The sequence below is a fragment of the Pleurodeles waltl genome, chromosome 12 (genome assembly GCF_031143425.1).
Source record: "Pleurodeles waltl isolate 20211129_DDA chromosome 12, aPleWal1.hap1.20221129, whole genome shotgun sequence".
Lineage (NCBI taxonomy): Eukaryota > Metazoa > Chordata > Amphibia > Caudata > Salamandridae > Pleurodeles > Pleurodeles waltl.
Window position 1 is genome coordinate 654,963,108 of NC_090451.1, and position 22,590 is coordinate 654,985,697.

General features: G+C 44.6%; 1 protein-coding gene across 3 annotated transcripts in view; it reads right to left on the minus strand.

The window, feature by feature from the left end:
* Positions 1-22,590, minus strand: part of CGN (cingulin) — a 176,221-nt gene that overhangs the window by 58,293 nt on the left and 95,338 nt on the right. For all 3 annotated transcript variants that reach the window (XM_069218329.1, XM_069218330.1, XM_069218332.1), the window contains exons 6-9: positions 12,205-12,353; positions 10,478-10,619; positions 8,232-8,444; positions 7,766-7,914 (exon numbers count right to left, since the gene is read on the minus strand). In XM_069218329.1, the coding sequence (XP_069074430.1) occupies positions 7,766-7,914; positions 8,232-8,444; positions 10,478-10,619; positions 12,205-12,353 (653 nt within the window). The remainder of the gene's footprint in view (positions 1-7,765; positions 7,915-8,231; positions 8,445-10,477; positions 10,620-12,204; positions 12,354-22,590) is intronic.

Here is a 22,590-nt window from a genome sequence, read left to right on the forward strand (position 1 = left end):
CCGATTCCCGGTACGGCATTTTGGTATGGTAGGCTGGGGCCAGGCTCAGATAGTTCTTGTTGCCTTTGTGGAGCACAGTTACAGTCACTGAGTCCTTTCATCGGTATCTACCCTAGCCGCGTTACCGCTTGAGAACACTGACTTACACCGATGTCCAAAGGCCTATCCATTAGACATAGTCAGGTAGCAGAGGTGATCTGCCTCACGGGTGAATACAGCCATGTGACGTCCTGCTTTGTTAAATTAAAATTTGTTTCCAAACAACTGAACAGTTTTGCAAGTAGCCTCTCCCCAAATTTGTAATTAGAATCTTCACTTTGCTTTGCACGTGATGACCCTTTTAATGTTCATTATGTATGTGATTACACTTTTTGCCCCCAGTCATATTCAAATGGCTTATGATATCCACTCTATGATTAATTTGATCCTGATGAACTATTTGTGACTTCTGCTGATCCATGCTATACGTATGCTTTGTAACTATTTTAATTAGTTTTTGCAATAACATTTTACTTACTACTCAGTCATAAATCTGAAGAGTATTTTGAATGGAGTACTTCTCACTAAAAAGCCTGTGAATAATTTTGGATTAATCTTCAGTCTAAATGCTGTGGAACACAATTTAGTTGCTTTTCCTGTATCACACGTTTTAGAATGAGATGTTTTGAGAGGCTCTGAAAACTTTTGCTTATTTTCAAGTTTCTGCCTGCTTTTTCAGGGCATGAGAAAACTAATCAGGTTGTTTGCAAAACACATTAGTTGAAATAATTTGCACCCCAAAACAAACTCTGGGCCAGAGGACCATCCTTGTCCAGTTATGCTCTATAATTGGCAGAAATGTTTTCCACAATCTGCTTTCTAGTAAACTCCGAGCGTATATGACCGAGCTGAGTAAACATTACACATCAGAGGTGGAATTTTGATCTCAGTTCTCCTTGCAAGAAGAGGGAGAAAAACTATGCAAATGTGAACGGTTCGCCAATCTGAGCTCCCAATCTGTATTTGTACATTTCCAGTGCCTGAGCTTTCAGTGTTTTTCTGAATGTTCTAGTTAACTTTGACACAATGCTAACTTTTCTTTCAGAAACGTTAATTTGAAAATAATGTTTTCAACAGTATGACAAACTTCAGTAGATAAGCAATATTAACAAATTGCACCATTTGAGCATGGACAAGCACAGAGTGCAGTTAAAGTGGTGGCAGATGGGCCCTCAAAAGGAATTAGAGCACATGAGGCACATAGAGGAAGAACCGTAAACATACAGAAACAAAGAGATTTAGGACACTTTTTAATAATGATTTTTGAATGGAGAGAGAATCTAAATGTGCCACGTCTCTCATCCGTGTACCCCATGTAGCTCAAAAAACATATTTAACAGATTTCACACTAGGTCACTCTGTCACAATTTGTGCTAAAATGCTTTTGTCTGTAAAACGCTGGTTGATATATCAATATGAACAATTTATGCTGATGTGTTAAGCTCTCCGCTTTATTTCGCCAAAATTCTTTCTAAAAAAAAACATCTGCATCAAGTGATTTGGCCTAAAATCCGTTTCAGTGAGGATAAGTGGATTTTTGTCTGCCTAAACTAGGCACGCTGATGGACTATGGTTTCCGCAGTATCTAAAAGCGAAATCAAGAAATAACTGCAATGGCACCTTCGTATGCTACTTTATCATACATGTCTACTTCACACCACCATTCCAGGATCCTGGAACTGTTTGATATAGGACACAAGTGCCAAAGATTAGAGTCAGTGCGGCATTTCCTACATCTGCTGCATTATCAAAGTTACAATGCAGTCTAGTCCTTGGACTCCTGACGGGTTAGCAGTATTTCTGAGGTTATGAAGAGTTTTAAATAACAACAGGGAAAGAGCAGAACTCTCTTTTTTCAAAAAGCTTCACTCTATTGATTTTACTCTGGTGTGTGTTGGCTCATGCCACTGATATGGCCATACAGCCGTGTATTACTGCGACCTTGTCTGCTACATTTTGACATCCTGGCTGCTTGAAAGAGGGAATAACTATCTGAAGTGCACCACTGAGTGATAGGGGTGTCAACACAGGGTGAAAGTGGAATAACAAAATTTTAGAAAAGGTCTGACACAGCAACTCCCATTGCAAACTATGCGTGAAGAACATGAAATCAGTACCAACATTTCGAATTCTAAATAATATTAACAGTAATGACTAGTCAGAATTATGTGAATTGCAAAGTGCAATGCTCTTTTAAAATTATATAACGTTTAGCAAAAAACCTTTGTAACCAACACACCACTTTACCCAAACATAAGATAACCCATATCAAAAATACATCTTAAGAAAAAAAAAACAAACACAAGAATCCTATCTCAATCTTTTATAAATATGAAATCTTATTGTAGTTTTCTTCAATGTTCACTTTCGTGCAAAGAGTACAAACTACTTTGTACAACTATGCAGGCAGTAGCAATGATTATATTTCAACAGTTTTAGCCTTTAGCCCATATTGATCTATGAGACAAAATAGGCAAGAAACTGGCAAAACTGAAAATGGTTTAATACACAGCATTGGTGAAGGGCACTGTGATGAAAATCCTCCATGGTAAAGCGTCATCGCTTGTGTTATGAATTTGGCACCATGTGCCCAGGTGTAGCTGTATCAGCAGTACTAGATGCAGAACGGTGGCGCGTAAAACCCAATCCTTATGGTTGGACCAGATGATCCCTGTGTCCACGTCATGAAATGCTGCTAAGACGTCCACAAAGCAGCAGCATGTTCTTGGTTTGCTGGACCTCATGGACTCCGGGGCCAGTGGTTAGTCGTGGAGTGGTCCTGCCTAGAACCTGCGTGCCCTCAAGGGTTTCTTGCCGTTATATATGTTACAGCTAATATATTTTATCACAAATACATATAGTTCTTTGGTCAGCGATACATATATTAAGTGCACACTGAATGGCTAACATCTATAAAACAATGGGAGGCTAGGGCTATCAAAGTCAGACACCAGAACATTAGTTGGGATGGTTTGACAGAGTGTACTCACATTATATTTTAGATTTTCATGATGCTTCTATAGGACTGATGAAAAAAACAACTAGCAAAATAAAGATATGCACAAATGTACACAGTCTCTTTGAGCCATGTCTCAGTGCAATCTGTTTTGGTTTCTCCTATGTCTCTGCCCTATATTTTTCATTACCTACCCTTGGGGAGAGTAATGGAGGGCAGGTGACTGGTGTCGTTGATAGAGATGGTGGGCACAGTATTCGTTTTTGACGTCCATTACCTTGGCAGATGCTGTTGGTGTGTCGAGGGTAACAGCCACTGAGATCAAATGATGAAGGATGATGAAGGATGATATTGGGGGACTGCGTCATAAGTGTTACCCACAGGGGTTTGTTGAGCAAATATTTGGCTATGTGAACCCAAGGTGGTAAGTTTTTCGCAAAAGAGATTTTTGAATTCTGTGAGACTAAGTAGGAAAAAAGGGTAGCAGAGTCCAGAAGGAGATGTCCTTAGATTTTTAAAAAACATAGGTCGTTATCAATTAAGCCCAGTTAGACGGCATGGTGTTTGTCACGGATTACGTTTTATAGATTGGTAGTCATGGCACAGTGTTTGAGGGTAGGTTTGGATAGACAATGGGGAACAACAGCTATCATATTGTGTTACGTGCATCTTACGGGTCTAACCTGATATCGATCTGCTTTTAGGCTTGCACTACTAACCTCTGATGTGTGTCAAACAGCTTGACATATGAATTAGGAGTTACCAAAAATGGAAATGTAAATAAATGCAATTAAAAAGTGTGACAATCAAGGAAAATGTAAAGAAATCTGTTATTAAAATAAAGATGTGCGCCAGCCACGAGGCACAGAGGCGTCGGTACATGTGCTTTTAAGCCACTAACTAACTGAAATTGTGATAAAGGTAATTAATGCCAAACTACAGGAGTATACCACACATAATGGAATCAGAAAGTTGAGGATATCTATCAAAACAAGAATACAAACATAAAAGTTATTAAGGCAGGTTCACGAAGCACACTTACGGTATGTACTTCTTTCCGTGGCCCACTTGTCTAAAGCTTCTACCAAACCTTTTCTAAATGCATTATTTACACAAGGAAGCCAGGTGGTAAGCCAACTGTTGTCTTAAAACCATTTAGGCCTGACCTCTAGACTGCTTTAGCTACACACACATACACGTGACTTTGGGTCCGCCCTATTTTTTAAACAGGCATTCGTGTGTTGCTTCCACCTGCAACTACGTGAGACAATGGGCCAGCTTCTTCAGCCACTGGATGATCTGCACTGTGAGTGGTGGCATTTTGCCTGATCACATATGAAAATGCACCTAAAAATGTAATTTAGTGCCAGAGCTCATGGGACAATACTTTACTTTGTAAATGCTTTCTCTGGTCTTGTGGTATAACTATGTCTTCAGCTTACAACGGTTCAAATCCATATTACGTTTTCTTTGCACCAATAAAAATCATATTTTCAACATTTAAAATTTTTATTGCAAGCAAACTGATGTAGTATCCAGGCCGCCATGTCTTTTTTATTTTCCCCACTTTTTATTTTTGTGGCATTTGCTCATAATAAAAACTCAAATAAAATACTGCCCACCCACTAACTTTCCAAGGTTAGACCAATTGGTTTTGTTAATGCTTGTTTATAGAATGGGACAATAATACCCATGCCAGGCGACCAGGAAGGTGCCAAATATTAGGCTATAGCTAAGTAGTGTCGTAATTAGCCAGGCCACTAAGTATTTACTGCCAAGTAAAAACGTTCAACTCCAGATCTAGGACCTCATTTGGGCCTGTACCTTTAAATGGACTTCACTCATTCTGGTGTGAATCTCCAAATTTGCAAAGTACCACTGTGATTTGTGATAAAAATAGACTCACATTTGTTCCACTACAGCATACACTGCACCCAAACGTCAGAAGCAGTAGCTGTCTATCGATCATAGTTGACATTTGATTCCAGGGAGAATGCGTTAAGTTCCTCTATTTAACCCCAATAAAGTCTCTATTGTCACATTTAAGACTTCACAATGCACCTTGTTGAATCCATGACCTTGTAAACCCTTGTAATAGCTTAGTTTCCATTTCACTTTCAATCACTCATCACTGAATCAGGGAAATGTGACTTGGAATCCTCACGTGCTTAAGACCTAGGCTTTAGTTAATGAGGTGAGAACTAAAGAAAGATTGTTATAACAATTATCTGCCAGAACCTCACATAGAAGGACTAATAGATTTATGTAGTCCCCCGACAGCAGGAATTAAAAATCCTGCAACAGATTGCTTTACCATCACAGGTTTTGATGTCCTATTTAAACACCAACTCATTAAATCTCCATTGTCAGTGCTTTTGCGTGCAGGAGCCTGAATTCAAGTGCAAATCGCTGTAATCTGGTGTTGGGCATCAGAGTGGGCTGTGGAGAAAAGGGCTGACAGTTTGGGCTGGACAGTTCCTACTGGATCAGGGTCAGGACTGATTGCCTATGGCTGGGTCCATACTGAGGTGGGCCAAAGATCAGTGGATTGGACTACTAACCCAAGCGACTGCCAGAGGTTACATTTGTTGCAATCATTACTCTCATCACCTTTTGTGTGTTTGATGTAATGTCCTAAGTGGCATGGCTATGCCAGACGTGAGTCCCTTGCTCACTGTGCCACTGGAGCCAAGCTAAACCTGGTGGATGACCTCCAATTTGGGTGAAACTAGTCTTGGGTTGCTTGAGTTCCAGTTCCGGGAGGACCTGGCCTGGCAGTCTAAGCTGTACTGTTCCGAGTGAAGCAGGATCAAGACCAACTTGGATTTGGCTTGGTAAAAACGGAGGTGGCATGTTGGATGGAAAAACAATGGGTTTGGATGTGACCTCAAGCAAATGCCAGTGGCTGAGGTTAATTTGAGCATTACATCCATCACCGTGTTCTTTTTGCATTTGTTGCCCTATGTGTGCCGAGTATGCTCAGCCGTAGGTCCTGAGCTGTGCCACTGGAACCAAGTTATACCAGGACTGAAGAGCCCTAACCAGGGCAAAACCGGTCCTAGGTTGCTTGTGTTCCTGGTTCTGGGAGGACCTGGCCTGGCAGTTCGGGCTGGGCTGTTCCCATGAGGAGCAGGATCAAGACTGATTTGTTTGTATGAGGCTTGGCCCAAAGTGAGGCAGCATGGTGGGTGGAAACGACGGGTTGGAATGCTACCCTAAGCGATTGCCAGTGGTTAGACTCGTATTTCTTCCATCACCATTGTGTGTTCAGAGAAGAGAGGCCTAAAGCCTGGTCACAGGAGGACTTGGAGCTAAAGACACAATGTACTAGTACTGAATCAATCTGTAAAATGATATATAGTACAGCAGCCCTGAGATTGTGGAATTTAGTCTCTGGGTGGCCCACCACAACCTCAGACAAAACCATAACAGGAAAAACTCGACGGTCCCTTACAATGAAAGACCTCGCACCCGATAAAGCAGACAAAGCAACTTCCCAAGATACTAATTGGCAACAAATCACTGCCTAGAAATTCTTGCAGACGTGCAGTCACAGTCAATCAAAGGAGAAAAAAAGACTTGTTAAAGGATTTGTAATTAAAAAAAAACGTCAGCCCTGGGATCGTATTCAACAGAAGCGCTATCAGACGTGGAAACCAAATCTATGGAGATCCACAGAGAGTGAAGTGAAAAGAGTTACATAGGGTATACAATAGAGGCTGATAACACTAACAGACAAGAGCTTATCACAAAAAAGCCTGTAAAGTGATAAGTGAGAACTGGCTGAACACCACAAATTAAGGGTTTTTATCGCACAGTTCCTTAAATCTGTGGAAAAAAACAAAGATCTCTAGATTAGGATATTATGATAAATACGCATGGAAATACAGTCTTGTTTCAGATTTAAAAAAAACATAGGATAAGGGAAATGAAGGCAAAAAAAGCACTTAAGTCAGGTCACACGGGAGTGCTTTGGAGACCCAAAATCAGAAGATCAGAAGAGAAAGACACGGGCAGCAAAAGGCTCAGAGGGATTAGAGGCAGAGCAGTTGGAGACAGAAAAAAAAAAAAACAAGCATTTGCAATGCAACGTGTCTCGCGTTTGCTCGTGTTAGAGCTGATAGCGTTGTAAACTCCTAATTGGACTTTTCACTGGTAATGAAACCTATCGGCAAAAGTGCAATTATGTACGTAACTGGAAAAAGTTCAATTAACTGTTTTACAGGGTCGATATTATGTGAAGCACTCGACTTCTGCCAAGCGAGATCGCACTGGGAAAATGGAGAAAAAGTAGTCCACGAGCAGGACGGAAAACAGCGAGCCTCAAATGTTTTCTGTACTTGGTCGATGCGCTCGAGGAGGGCTATCCACCGGAAAAGGCATGACATATGCATGCCTTCCACTAATGAAATCAAGCAGATTCTAACAGGCAAGCCCCACGGGCCAATGAAAGACACTGACGTGACGTGGACAGGGCTCCGAGCCCTTTTTAATTCCTAAAGCGTCTAGCTTAGCGAAATGCATGCGCAAGCACATGCAACGCAGGCTCAACCCTAATCAACAGACTCCTAGATTCTAATGGCATATCAAACCGGGGAAAGAAACCAGCAGAGAGGAGAGAGACACAAAAGGACACTGCAGTAAAAAGGCTATAGAAGAGAAACTAGTCCGTGGATTAGAAAGGAGTAGAGAATAATATCCACATACTCTTACACAGCGGCACAGGAAAAAAAAAAACAGAAACATATCAGAAAGGGAGAAAACACATACTCTTGCTTTGTGCTGCGCAGTTCTTCTTTGTTCTTCAGGAACATGTCTTTCCAGTGGTTAATTTCCTCGCTGCTATCATCCAACTCCCTCTGGAGGCTTCTTACCACTGAGTTTATTTTTTGTCGCTCAGACTCCAAACTCTGCTGGTCCTGTGTAGAAAAGATGGCAGGAGTGTCATTCTACCTCAAGGGGAAGCAACACTATAAAAAATACAGGATCAGGCATATCCTCACTGATAAACTTAAAGTGTATGCCTTCTTTTCTTCTGGCTTATCATATGCTTAGGCCGTGCCCCTCCTACCTGGGATGTAGGTATGTGCCTCTTTCCCAGTATTTGTAATAAGTGCGCCAGAGCCGCATTCTCTTAAACTCATTACACATCCCTTCCCCTTGCGTTGACGGTGCCTCCCAACCTTTTTCTTCCTCCAAACATGTATCCCCAGCCCCCGTCATGTTTCTTTCCTACCTGGGATACACCGTCCATGTTCTTCCGTAGCTGATCCATGTCCTTCTGGTACTGCTGCCGCACTCGGTCCATCTCCTTGTCGTGGTTGGCCACCTCTTCCTTCAGTGCACCCTTCAGCGCAGTCAGTTCCCTCTCACGTTGGCGCAACAACTCATCTTGCTTCTGTCGTAAAAGCAACACCTCCTCAAGCTCCTCTCGGGTGTCTATTAGCTCCTGAGGAGAAAACACACAATAATCATGAGGAAGGGTAAAAACATCAGTCTTGACGTGTTATGTGAATGCGACAACGAGCTGCGTAGAATGGAAAAAGAGTATATCACAGTGGTGGGAACACTGAAACTAGAACACAAAATGCACTAACAATGGAGCATGAGACGTGACTGACAATATGGGACCGTCAAAAAAGATTCCTACCAGGTGATGTGAATGTGAGATATACCGAGACAGTGAGAATCGTATATGAGACAGAAAGTACCGGGACAAGAAACACGGCAACACTGGAAAAAGGAAACCGACATGCTCGCTGGAAAAGAGAAAAACACTTGTGTTTGGGACAGAAAAAGTGACGTAGGCAGACACAAGAACAGTGGGAAATGACACTAGGACTAGAAGAGACACACACTGAGACAGGGAAGACGCCAACACAGACAGGGGAGACGCAGACAGACAAGGAAGTTCTAGACACAGACTAGAAAAATGCAGACACAGACATTGAAAAAAAAGCTACTGAGACAAGAAAAACAAAGCTACTGAGACAGGGAAAACAAAGGCACCGGAGGCAGGGAAAACAAAGGCACTGAGGAAGGGAAATCAATGACACTGAGAATAGAAAAACCCATACAGACCGACAGGGTATACACAGAGACAAGAACAAACACAAACACCGAAACAGGGAAAAAGTACAGACACTGGGACAGGTAAAATACAGACACCGGGACAAACGACGCCAACAACACCACTCTGATCTGAACAATGCCACCAGACGGCGTACGCAAGGGTATTTCTCAGAAAAACTTCCAGATTCCAAGCTGATGCCTGGAATTTCCAAGGTAAGGAATCTGCAGCTAGAAGTCTATCAGATGAGATATGTTATAGAGTGAGCCTGGGAAGGCATGCCATGAGCAGAGATCCTAAGACAAGGCGCTAAACAAACACTTACTAGGTTGGGGGACTCAAGTATACCTGGACAAAGATGCAAACACTGGAAAAGGGGCACACTTACACACAGTTCCAATCTACAGGATCAGTAGGTAACACTCCAAACAAAACACACAAGGCTGCATTCCAAACATTTAACATTAGCACTGATGCACACAAATATCAACTTTAAGTTTATAGTGCGAGTTACTGCCTTAAAAAAAAAAGCAGAGTGAAGAAGATAAACAAAAATTCTCCTTTAAATGGTACGCAGACTTTGTGACTTGTTATCAGGCAGACTGACACTTTGTTGGTTGCACTGCACAGCCTAAACAAGCAGTCCTGCAGCTGCAGATGATGAAATGCACGTTGGCGCAGTGGGCAGGAAAGCAGGAGCCACGTAACAAAAACTGCAAACACTGGCGCTGGAACTGTGTCTGTATTTTCCCTGCAGTGAAATGTCCGCAAATCCCTTTAAACAGCCCCAGCACCAAGATAAAGTCAATTGCCACTGTAGGTGTGAATTATTATTTCAAATGTTCTATCTCTTTAAAACTGTAGGCATGCAAGCTAAACTGGCGGCATTTGTTATTTTTCAGTCATCTTAACTTCAGTTATTCAAAGAGCATAACTAAGGCATTTAAAAACACGGTCACAGAATTCAATTATGTTTTACAATCAATTCAATTAAACTGATGATGATGGAACTAATGGATTATAGTGAATAATTAAAAAAAAAAAAAAGGTCTGATTATTACAATTTTAAGGAGAAAACAGATGGATTATTATATTTACAAGTTTCAGTGGTTTAATCTCAGTTCAGATAAATCTGGTTACGGAAAAACAAATTTGTTATTACGTTAGGCAAACAACTATTATTTAAATGGAATACACCACTTTATGTGACAATCATATTAGAGAACCATACTACATTAGGATTAAGAGAAATGTTATTAGTAGATTAATATTAGGGATGAGCAAAACAAGAAAAAGTATGTGATCAGAATAAGATCCGACCGGCCACTGGCAGAAATGCTCCCAATCTGATTGACAGTGGAGTTCAATTTGTAATCTTTATTTGAATTTCTAATGTTGGGAAAGTTACATACTTTCATAAAGGCATCCTTCTCTTCAGAGCTTCCAGAGGAGGATCGTAGCCGACTGGTTTCCTCTTGCATATCCATCAGTCTGTCCTCCAGGTCCCTCATCTTGCTTTCCACCTGTTCCTTCTCCATGCGCACTTCTAGCAACCTAAAAAGCGAATAATGTTTGGTTAATTGCCTTAATAAAAACTGCTTTCCATGATTTATAGGATCAAAAAACGTTATAAGTCAGGTATTAGACCGTGCAAACCATGTATCAAACAACTAAAAAAAAACTGAAGAAACAACTGGGATTGTTACTGCTACCACAATGTGTTCTACAGCCCATGAAAAATCTAGGATAACCTTTCTAAGCTTGCACAATACATGTCTTTGGCAATTCCTGCAGAAGAACCATCACTACAACTTCAATCTACTGCGGTGCTCAAAGAAGTCTCGGTTCGCAATAAAATAAAGAGAAATCCTCTAATTTTTTTTGTTAATGCCCCTTGTGACAAGGAACAATAATGACCAATTATATGGAAACTATCTTTCTGTGGCGTTTCTTGCCAGAAATGCAACCTGCACCACAAACACAAAATATGAACACAGTAGGGGAGATTATCTACCAACTAGGGTCCTGGAGTGGAACACCTCACTGAAGACCAATGTGAACTCTAGTTCCACTGTCCTCTCACTGGCCATGTTGTCTGTGCAACAAGAACATCAGAAGCTGGGATAAGCCGAGGCAACGCACATGATGAATAGGATATTATCTGCAGGGAACAAGAATTTGCTACTCGGGACTGTTTTGAGTTTTTCAGATGGTAGGGTATTATGCCAACCCACCTGTATACTCAAAAGAATACTTACTTCATTGAGGAAAGGAAGGACACATGCATACATTTTATAATTTTCAGTCCCTCTTGTTTTGTGTATTGGTCAATATGAATGTGCAAAACATTTATGCCACCAACACGCCTTAGCATTTTAAGATTACTCCTTAGTAGAAAGAAGACTGGATGAGGCATATCAACTTCTTCTGAATCGAGCCTCTAATCAGGGAATTAAGTGTTTTTTTTTTTTTAACTCAAGGCAAACAAAGATGTCTCCATTACTAGAGAGATGGACGAACATTAACTTTCTGTTCAGAATGTAGAGAAGGCCGTCTGAAGCTGCAGTCTTCTCGAAGCGTTGAGGATTTGGAGTCAGGGGAGTATTGTGGTCAGGATCCTGGCTGGAGTTGCTGGCATTTGTCTAGGCCGGCAAACTGGCGGGAGCTTAAGAGTGTTAAAACCAGCAAACACTGAGAAGCTTACCTGCAAAGACAGCATTTATTCCCCAGTTGTTAAGCAGAGGTGACTGGACGATACATTATCTGTCTGCGACTAGGTTTTAATTAACTTTTTGTGCTCCAAAGGGAACTTTAAGGAAGAATGAAGGCTGAAACTAGGGCCTAAGAATCCCTGCAGTCCTCTAAACAAGCCCAGAATCTTGTTTTGCAGAACAAAATAATAATCATTATCAAAAAGATAATAACAGCGTTTTTATACAAAACACTTCATTTTGGTCGTTAGCCATTTGTATCATCTGTTGTGTACAATTTCCCCCTTTATAGCAGTCAGTTTTGTGACCTCCCAATAATGGAAGTCTGTGTTTGCTTAACGAGATCGGAGAGTTCGATCTGCAGATCAAAATATTTGTCAGCGCCGAAAGTTCAACTTACTGAGCCATCCGTCCAGACAGCTACTTACTCTTGCGAGGTTCCATTAAGTTCATTTTTCTTCTTATCAAAAAATTCCTTCAAGCGGTTACATTCCTCATTTTTCTCTTCTAGTTTGATCTCCAAATTCTGCACATTGGCTCGAGGACGGTCTCGCGACGCTTCCAGCTTCATGCGTTGCTAAAGGGACAGAACACACCAGAATGAGCTACTATGGCCATGGCCACGCGGACTGACCGATCACAACAAACCAGAATAAAATAAATAAAAAATCATGTGCAAAGAAAATATCTTTTTTATATGGTTTGTAGGAGCTTCACTATTTTTCTAATGTCAGACTAAGCTTTAATAAAAAGTAGATTTGCATGGAGACTGCAAATCGTCCTTAAATGAAGAAAGCCCAAGTCCGCATCAAAAGGTTCTGCTTTCAGGTTTAAAAGTACACAGTGTCTGACAATAAACAGGTTCGTTGTTTTTTTCTGTTTGCATGGCGCAGTTAACCTTTCAAAGGTGAACAGCTAAATATCGCACATTGCCAATACCTGGAAAATACTTTAGCCTCTGGACACACTTGCTAACTGCATCAACAAGCCGTGCAGCAGCTGAGCCGCAAACATGTGGCTCGTTTCCCAGGAGCGAGATGGGTGGTGCTCCACCTTTAGAGAAACGCAGACAGAAATTCTCCTTCATGTTCAAGAAATAGACCACTCCATCACTTGACGAGGACAATTTTGCAAAATGAAAAAAAAGACTGCGTGGAAAGCTTGAATGATAACAGTGTTGGATTTAACATGAGTACCTTTTCTGTGCATGTAATCTACCCGCCGATGAGGACTAGAACTTGACACGAACGCGGTGAACCCGGGCTTACCTTTAGGCCTGAAGGACAGGGTATGTGTGAAAGAGTTTGAACAGAGAACCCCCGTACCTCCCCCAATGTGCCAGTATTGCTTCTAAATTGCATTTCTAACAATAACTGTCTATGGTCTAACAGAATTACAAAAAAATGATACCAATTACTCACTTTCTACTGGATATCACATTTATTAGCAACTTCAAACTTTAATACCTATTAATCTTAAAATATTTACAATAATCAAGTGTGAGAAACACTTGATCATGCACATTTGCTATGCTTAACGAAAGAAAATACGTTTTATAATTCACTGGTAAGAAGACTAGCCCCTTGTAGCAAGGTGGCAGTATTATGTGGTATGACAGGGGGAACCCAACCATGTAATACTAACACAATACCCAAAAGTGGGCCTTGGATTCACAACAGTAAACCTTAGCTCAGTTCTGATAGAGTGCCAAGGAGCAGTCAGGCTTTACATAGAGAACATTTTTTAGGATTTCACAGCCCAATCATGGACGATAAGTAATTAGCATGACTTGAAAGAAATCTGACACCAATTTATAAAAATAGAGCTTATTTTTATATACATTTAGACACCAAAAACCAGTACAAGTTCAGGAGAACTGGAGGAATACATTTTATAAGCATTAGAAAAATCACTGCAGAAATGACATTTAAATGCTGCTTTGAAGTCAATGAGAAAACGTCCTATGCTGCAAAAATACACATAAATGACGAGTTTCAAGGAACCGGACTCACATTGAAGTCATTGGTAGGGATGCCATTGGTGACAAACGACCACTTTCTGGTCGAGCTGCAGGGAATCCTTGCAATGTTAAGTTAGTGTGGGCCCTAACACCAGTCCACAACAGTCATTTCACTTCTACACCAGCTCTATGGTGTCTGGGTGCAGTTATCCTAGCTGTCCGTGGTGCCAAATGGGGCTCTCGCTAGTGCTGATTTTACCATACATGGTGCTACGTCACAGGGGATGCAAAAACTCAGCTGAGGGGTCATTGCGGACGTCGGTCACGAGTGCTGAGCAGTGCTCTCCCCTTGCAGCATCGAGTTAAGGTGACAGTCACCTGGATGGTTACCAACAAGCCTTGGTAGCGGTAAACACAGCAAGATGCTTTGGAAACGTGTGGAGGTCCAAGGGAGTGTGGTAGCAGCCTGTAACTTTGTGAAAGGCCGGACTGCAACTCACACAATGCACTACACCAACTGGATCCAGTCGATCCCTCTGCAGGCCCCATGGCCGCCAATTGTTTGGTTCCAGAGTGTCTATTTACCTGCAGTTTGTGGGGGACTGGTGCCACTATTCCAAGGGAAGACTAAGGGTACTTTTGGCTTCCACTGGGATCCCTCTGGTCGGGTGTGACGAGTTTCAGCCAAGAACGAAGGTAGGTCACACACAGTTCCCAGTCTGTTGTCTCAGGACTCAGGGACAGAGTCTCCCTCTTTTGCTTTGGACCAGTGGCAGTGTCCGGTTGTCAGTGATGCAGAGCTTCTCTGTGTCCTTCTCTGTGACCTGCTTTGGGCCAGGAGTACACTTGGCTCCACCAGCCTGCCTACGTGCCGCTGACCCCGCTGTTTGCTGCAAAAGAAGTTCGAGGCCCTCCACCACTCGCAGGCACCCGCCTGCGCCTCATCCCTGGTGCCTAGTGGTAGGCGTGTCTAGTATACCGTGTATTTTGTTTCCATAGCTCGTATTTCGTTTCTTGTATTTGGTTTGTCGTTTTACACACTGTTTTTACCTTAAACTGTGCCCATTTTCTGCTCCCCTTTGTATTTGCGCTCCATAATTGTGCCCGTTATCTTTTCCGGCTCTCGCCGGTTTGTCTGACACAGCCGCTGCGTCCCCTGCGGCCCCACACCCTCACACCCCCATTGGACACTCCCTCCCGCCTCCCAGCTGCTCCTCCCTCCCACCTCCCCTTCTTAATGGCGGCTGCTGGCGCACCAGAGGCAAGCCTGTCTGCGCCAGTCCAGACCACGCCCAGTGCCCATAACCCTGGTCCACGCTCCTCCAGCCCCCCCAAGCGCCACTACTCCTTCACAGAACTCCTTGCTCTCATCCCAGGCCAGCACCCGCCTGCGCCCAGGCCAACACCAAACACACACACGGACCTTTCATGTGCCACTCATGCCATTTCTCCTGCACTCACACCAAAACCAGCAACACCAACAAGCACCACAACACTACCAAACCCCCCAATCACCTCAACTGCATCCTCTTTAACACCCGCTCCGTCCACAAGCACGCCATTGAGCTTTGGGACCTGCTCACCACAAACTCTCCTGACATCTCCTTCCTCACTGAAACATGGATGAACGCCTCATCAGAACCAGACATCGCCATAGCAATCCCAGAAGGTTACAAAATCACCCGTAGAGACTGCACCAACAAACCAGGAGGAGGTATCGCCATAATACACAAAAACTCCATCAAAATTTCCACCAATACCAACGACACCCTAGACAATGTAGAACACCTACACTTTCAAGTACACATCAATGCCAACACCACCTTAAGAGGAACCCTTATCTACAGACCACCAGGACCCCGCCCCCCATTCCGTGACACCATCGCAGATACTATCAGCTCCCACACCCTCACCTCCACAGACTACATACTCCTTGGTGACCTTAACTTTCACCTGGAAAGCACCAACGACTGCAACTCCACAGCCCTGCTGGACAACCTCGCGAACCTTGGCCTCAAGCAGCAGGTCACCTCGCCCACCCACTCAGCGGGACACACGCTAGACGCCATCTTCACCTCCAGCAGCCACATCACCTTCACTCACACCACCGAACTCCACTGAACTGACCACCACTGCCTCCACTTCTTGAAACCCACCACCAACAGCACCCTACACCCTACCGCAAGTGGAACACGATCTCTAAAGAACACCTGATCTCCAACCTCACACAAGTCCACCTCCCATCATCAAAGACCCCAACACCGTCGCCCTCAAACTCTCATGATGGCTAGAAACTAGCGCAGACTCCCTCGCCCCTTTGAAAACAAACAACAACACACGCACCATCAAGACCGCCCCTTGGTTCACCACAGAACTTCAGTCCTCCAAATGAGAATGCCGGAAAATTGAGAAAGCCTGGAGCAAAGCACCCTCAATCAGCAACTTCTCCGCCCTCAAAACAGCCATGCGCAAACACCACCAACTCATCCGGACCACCAAACGGTCCTTCTACAAAGAACGCATAGACAACAACACGCACAACAGCAAGGAACTTTTTGCCATTATCAAAGAACTTACCAAACCCAAATCCTGCACCATCGACCCTCCACACTCGCAAGACCTCTGCAACTCCCTCTCCAACTACTTCCACCTCAAAATCGCAGACATACACGACAGCTTCACATCGTCAGCACCCACCATCACCACCTCCGATACAACCAACACCACAACACCCTGCCGCACCAACCTACTGAACACCTGGACCCCCACCAACAATGAAGAAATCGGCAAAACCATAAGCTCCATCCACTCAGGCTCCCCAACAGACCCTTGCCCCCACCATATATTCAACAAGGCCAGCCAAATCATCGCTCCCCAGCTCCGGGCCGCCATCAACAGTTCCTTCGACACCGCAACCTTCCCAGATATTTGGAAACACGCCAAAGTCTACGCTCTCCTCAAAAAACCCAAAGCAGACCCTGAAGACCTCACAAACTACCGACCCATTTCTCTTCTCCCCTTCCCCGCAAAGGTCAAAGGTCGTGGAGAAGATAGTAAATGTACAACTGTCTCGCTTTCTAGAAGACAACAACATACTTGACGTCTCCCAGTCTGGATTCCGCAAAAACCAAAGCACTGAGACCGCCCTCATCGCCTGCACAGACATCAGGACCAGATTGGACAAGGGCGAGAACGTCGCCCTCATCCTCCTAGACCTCTCTGCAGCTTTTGACACTGTATGCCACCAAACCCTCTGCGCATGCCTTTTCGACGCGGGAATTCACCACAAAGCCATGGACTGACTCACCTCCTTCCTCTCCAAAAGAACCCAAAGAGTTCGCCTCCCTACTTCCCGGTCTACAGCCACCAAGATCATCTGTGGCATCCCCCAAGGATCCTCCCTCAGCCCCACCCTCTTCAACATCTACATGGCTCCTCTCGCCAACATCCTCCGCCCCCACGGCATCACCATCATTTCATACCCTGGCGACACCAAGCTCATCTCCCTCACTAGGAACCCAGCTACCGCCAAGAATAACCTGCACGCCGGACTCCTCGACACTGCCAACTGGATGATGGCAAGCCACCTCAAATTGAACTCAAACAAAACATAGATCATCATCTTCGGCCCCAACAAGGCAGCATGGAATGCCTCTTGGTGGCCCACCACCCTCGGACCACCCCCAACACCCACCACCCACGCACGGAACCATGGCATCATACTGGATTTGTCTCTCTCCACGACCCAGCAAATCAAAGCCATATCATCCTCCAGCTTCAACACCCTTCACATGCTACGCAAGACTTTCAAATGGATTCCTTTAGAAACAAGAAGAACAGTCACCCACGCCCTAATAAGCATCAGACTGGACTATGGCAACGCCCTTTACGCAGGGACCACAGCCAAGCTTCAAAGAAAACTCCAGCGAATCCAGAACGCAGCCACACGTCTCATCCTCCACCTCCCTCGCCACAAACACATATCCACCCACCTCAGATCCCTACACTGGCTGCCCATCAACAAAAGGATCATTTTCAAAATCCTTGTCCACGCTCACAAAGCCCCCACGACACTGGACCAGCCTACCTCAACGAACGAGTCAACTTCCACATACCAACTTGGCAGCTCTGCTAAGCCGACCTCGCCCTCGCTACAGTCCCCCACATCGAACACACCACCTCCGGCGGCAGATCCTTCTCTCACCTTGCCGCCAAAACCTGGAACTTCCTCCCCACCAACCTACGCCAGACCCAGGACCTCCCAACCTTCAGAAAGCACCTCAAAACATGGCTTTTCGAGCAGTAACCGCGCCCCCCCCGCGCCTTGAGAACCTACCGGGTGAGTATTGCGCTTAAGAAATGTATTTGATTGATTGATGAACTGATTGTCCTTCGAAGTTGATCCATCAAATCTGAGGTTCTAGTGTCAGGGGTGTCCCTTAAATCCTGGATTTAAGCGAACAATTTAGGGAGGGAACTGATATACTGGGGCCTGGTTAGCAGTTGAGAAAAGCCAGCATCTAGGGATTAAAATGGGAACAAAAAGTGGAAGGGAATCTGCAAAGAGCCCAGTTTTCTACACCCGTAACTTCCCTTAGTCAAACATTCATACTCATACCTAACATCACATTAAAAACAACTGATCTTGTGCTTTTTTTCCCAGTGCATGTGTCTTTGATCTATTATTTCTGCACTGTTGGCAAGCGTGCAGTGGTTCTAAAAACAGTTCATGCATGTTTCGGAGGCTACTTCATTTAGGATGCCCAAATCCTCAGGACCAAACTTCAGTGATCTAACCACTGAGCAGGTGAGACTTGAGGCTTATTGATAATTAGGTTCTCATATTCTTTAACCACATTGTGCCCGGATGGATTTACGGATAAAAAAAAAATATAGGGTGCGGTCTCTGGCTCCTAGTTCTGCGGGACAGTCTATGCCTTTATATCAAAAATGAGCTGGTGCGCACACTCCCAAAACTGTAGGTTTTCTTTCATTCAATATTGTCATTTTACTGCAGAGCCTATTTCTAAGTATACTTTTTCTGCTTATTCTGTATTACTTTTTCCTGGATGGGTTTTTCACAGCTGGTCCTCATGGGATATTAGCAAAGCCTATCCCCTGTGGTCTCCGCACTATTTCTCTCTTACACCATGCCTACTCAGGAACAGAAACTTCAAACAAAATATCACGGTGGACATTCCAGTGCAGTAAGCAGCTAAACGAACGAGTTACTTACCTTCGGTAACGACTTTTCTGGTGGATACATTAGCTACCTGTGGATTCCTCACCTCATGAATACTCCCATGGCGCCAGCATTTGACGGAAATCTTCTTACTAGTCTCTGCACGTCGACGAGGACGTCACTGTCTCGCACGCGACGCCGTCTGACGTCATACAGGCAATAAGAGGTCCTCGACGACGTGCAGACGTCAGTACCAATCATTTTTTACGTGCATGAGAACAACCAGGCAGTGCAATGAAAGAGCAAGGCAACATCCATTATATTGTAAAATACACCACATTGTATGAATAACTGTAAATCTTTTTATGTACATATATATATATATATATATATATATAAAACTCTCTTTTAAAATATATACACACACCAAGTATATACATAAAGATATATACACATATATATATACAAATATATTATATATATACATCTATTGCACCCTCAAGGACCAAGAGGAGCGCACTCAAGGATTACTTGGCAAGACCATAAAGGCAACGGGGAGGCGGGTGGGACCGTGAGGAATCCACAGGTAGCTAATGTATCCACCAGAAAAGTCGTTACCGAAGGTAAGTAACTCGTTCTTCTGATGGATACAACTACCTGTGGATTCCTCACCTCATGAATAGAGTCCCAAAGCAGTACCACGCCCGACGGTGGGTGCCTAAATGGTCAAACCAAGAAATCCTGCAGCACTGACCGTGCAAAATGGCCGTCCCTTCTAACCTCAGAATCTAAACAGTAATGTTTTGCAAAAGTGTGAAGGGACGACCAAGTTGCGGCCTTGCAGATGTCGACCACAGGAACACCTCTGGCCAAGGCCGAAGTGGCCGACTTAGCTCTGGTGGAATGAGCTCTAATGCCCTCAGGAGGATCCTTCTTTGCCAAAGAGTAAAATATTTTAATGCAAAGAACAACCCACCTGGATAGTGTTCTCTTGTGGACTGCCTTTCCTCTCCTCTTGCCCACGTATCCAATAAACAGCTGATCCTCCAGCCTGAAATCCCTTGTTCTATCGATAAAGAAGCTCAACGCTCTCTTTGGGTCCAGACGGTGCAGTCTTTCTTCCTCTTTGGAAGGATGAGGCGGAGGATAGAACGTGGACAAAGTAATTGCCTGAGCCAAATGGAAGGGTGAAACAACCTTCGGGAGGAAAGCAGCCTTGGTCCTCAACACCACCTTATCCCCATAAAAAGTTGTATAAGGGGGTTTTACTGATAAGGCCTGCAACTCACTCACTCTCCTTGCTGATGTTATAGCTATCAGGAAGACTGTTTTTAAAACCAAATACCTCAAGGGGCAAGAATGCATAGGTTCAAAAGGGGACCCCATAAGGAAAGTCAGGACTAAGGACAAATCCCATTGCGGCATAACGAATGGCTTTGGAGGATATTGATTTAGAAGACCTTTCAAGAATCTGATAACAATAGGGGATTTACATAAAGATGGTTGGTCTGGAAGACATATGAAGGCTGACAAGGCCGATAAATAACCTTTAATGGTAGCCACTGCACAACCTTTTTGCGCCAGAGATAGAGCAAAAGACAAAATGTCCGATAGATGAGCATGTAAGGGATCAATCTGCCTCTCTCCACACCACGCAACAAATTTAGACCACCTATTAGCGTAGATAGATTTAGTGGAGTGTCGCCTGGCCGCTAATATAACATCCACTACCTCAGGCGGGAGAGAGAAGGAACTCAGGTTGCCCCGTTCAATCTCCAGGCATGTAGGTGCAGACTCTGGAGGTTGGGGTGTAGAACCTGCCCCTGCGACTGTGAGAGGAGGTCTGCCCTGAAAGGGAGACGGAGCGGCGGGCACGTTGAGAGTTGGAGAAGGTCGGAGTACCACACCCTCCTTGGCCAATCCGGAGCTATTAAGATTACTAGAGCCCGGTCTTGGCGAATCTTCCTCAATACTCGAGGAATCAAGGGTATGGGAGGAAACGCGTAAAGCAACTGGCCGCACCAGGTCATTTGAAACGCGTCCCCCAACGCTTCCTGCATCGGATACTGAAGGCTGCAGAACAACGGACAATGCGCGTTCTCTCGAGTGGCGAACAGATCTACCCGAGGAAACCCCCACTTCTGGAAGATTAAACGGACTTGATCTGGATGGAGACGCCACTCGTGGTCTGCCGAGAAGTGGCGACTGAGACTGTCCGCACGCACGTTCAAAACTCCGGCCAGATGGTTTGCTATCAAGCAAATCCGATGGTCCTTTGCCCAGGACCATAGTCGAAGAGCTTCTCTGCAGAGAAGGTACGACCCCACTCCTCCCTGCTTGTTTATGTACCACATCGTGGTAGTATTGTCCGTTAGGACCTGTACCGACTGACCACGAAGGGAAGGGAGGAAGGCCTTGAGAGCCAGACGTACAGCCAGTAACTAACAGATTGATGTGAAACATCTGTTCCTCTGGAGACCAAAGACCTTTGATCTCCAGATCCCCCAGATGAGCTCCCCACCCTAGAGTGGAAGCATCCGTTATGACTGTTGTCACTGGTGGCGACTGCTGGAACGGCTTTCCTTGTGAAAGATTGTTGCTTGCAATCCACCACTTTAAATCCACAGCAGCATCTCTGGAGATCTTGACAGTACCCTCTAGATCCCCTCTGTGTTGAGACCACTGCCTTCGGAGGCACCACTGAAGAGCCCTCATGTGCCAGCGAGCATGCGTGACCAACAGAATGCAGGAGGCAAAAAGACCGAGCAGACGAAGGACCTTGAGGACTGGAACTACCGCTCCATTTCGAAACATTGGAACCAAATCCTGAATATCTTGAATCCGCTGAGGCGGAGGAAAGGCCCGACCCAATGTTGTATCCAGTACTGCCCCTATGAACAGGAGGCGCTGAGAGGGCTCTAGGTGAGATTTGGGCTCGTTCACCGAAAAGCCCAGGTCGAACAACAACTGGGTTGTTGACTGCAGATGACGCAACACAAGCTCCGGGGACTTGGCTTTGATTAACCAATCGTCCAAGTAAGGGAATACTGCTATCCCCTTCCTTCTGAGCTCTGCCGCAACCACCGACATCACCTTCGTGAAGACTCGAGGTGCTGAAGTAAGACCAAACGGAAGGACCGCAAACTGGTAGTGTTGCGATCCCACCACAAACCGGAGATACTTCCTGTGTGACTTGAGTATCGGGATATGAAAGTAAGCATCCTGCAAGTCGACAGACACCATCCAGTCTTCCATGTTCAACGCCAAAAGCACCTGTGCTAGGGTCAGCATCTTGAACTTTTCCTGCTTGAGGAACCAATTCAAGATCCTCAGGTCCAGAATTGGTCTCAAACGACCATCCTTCTTGGGAATCAGGAAATACCTTGAGTAAACTCCTTGACCCCTTTCCTGCTCCGGGACCAACTCCACCGCGCCCTTTAAAAGGAGGACTTCTACCTCCTGTTCTAGCAACAGGAGGTGTTCTTGTGAACAATACGAAGGGCGGGGCGGGATGAGGGGCGGAAACTCCCGAAAGGGAAGGGTGTAGCCTTTTCCCACAACACTGAGAACCCAAGTGTCCGACGTAACAGTCTCCCATTTGGTGAGAAAATGCTGTAATCTTCCCCCTACAGGAGAGGAGTGAGTGGGAAATGGTGGAAGCCTAAGGCTGCT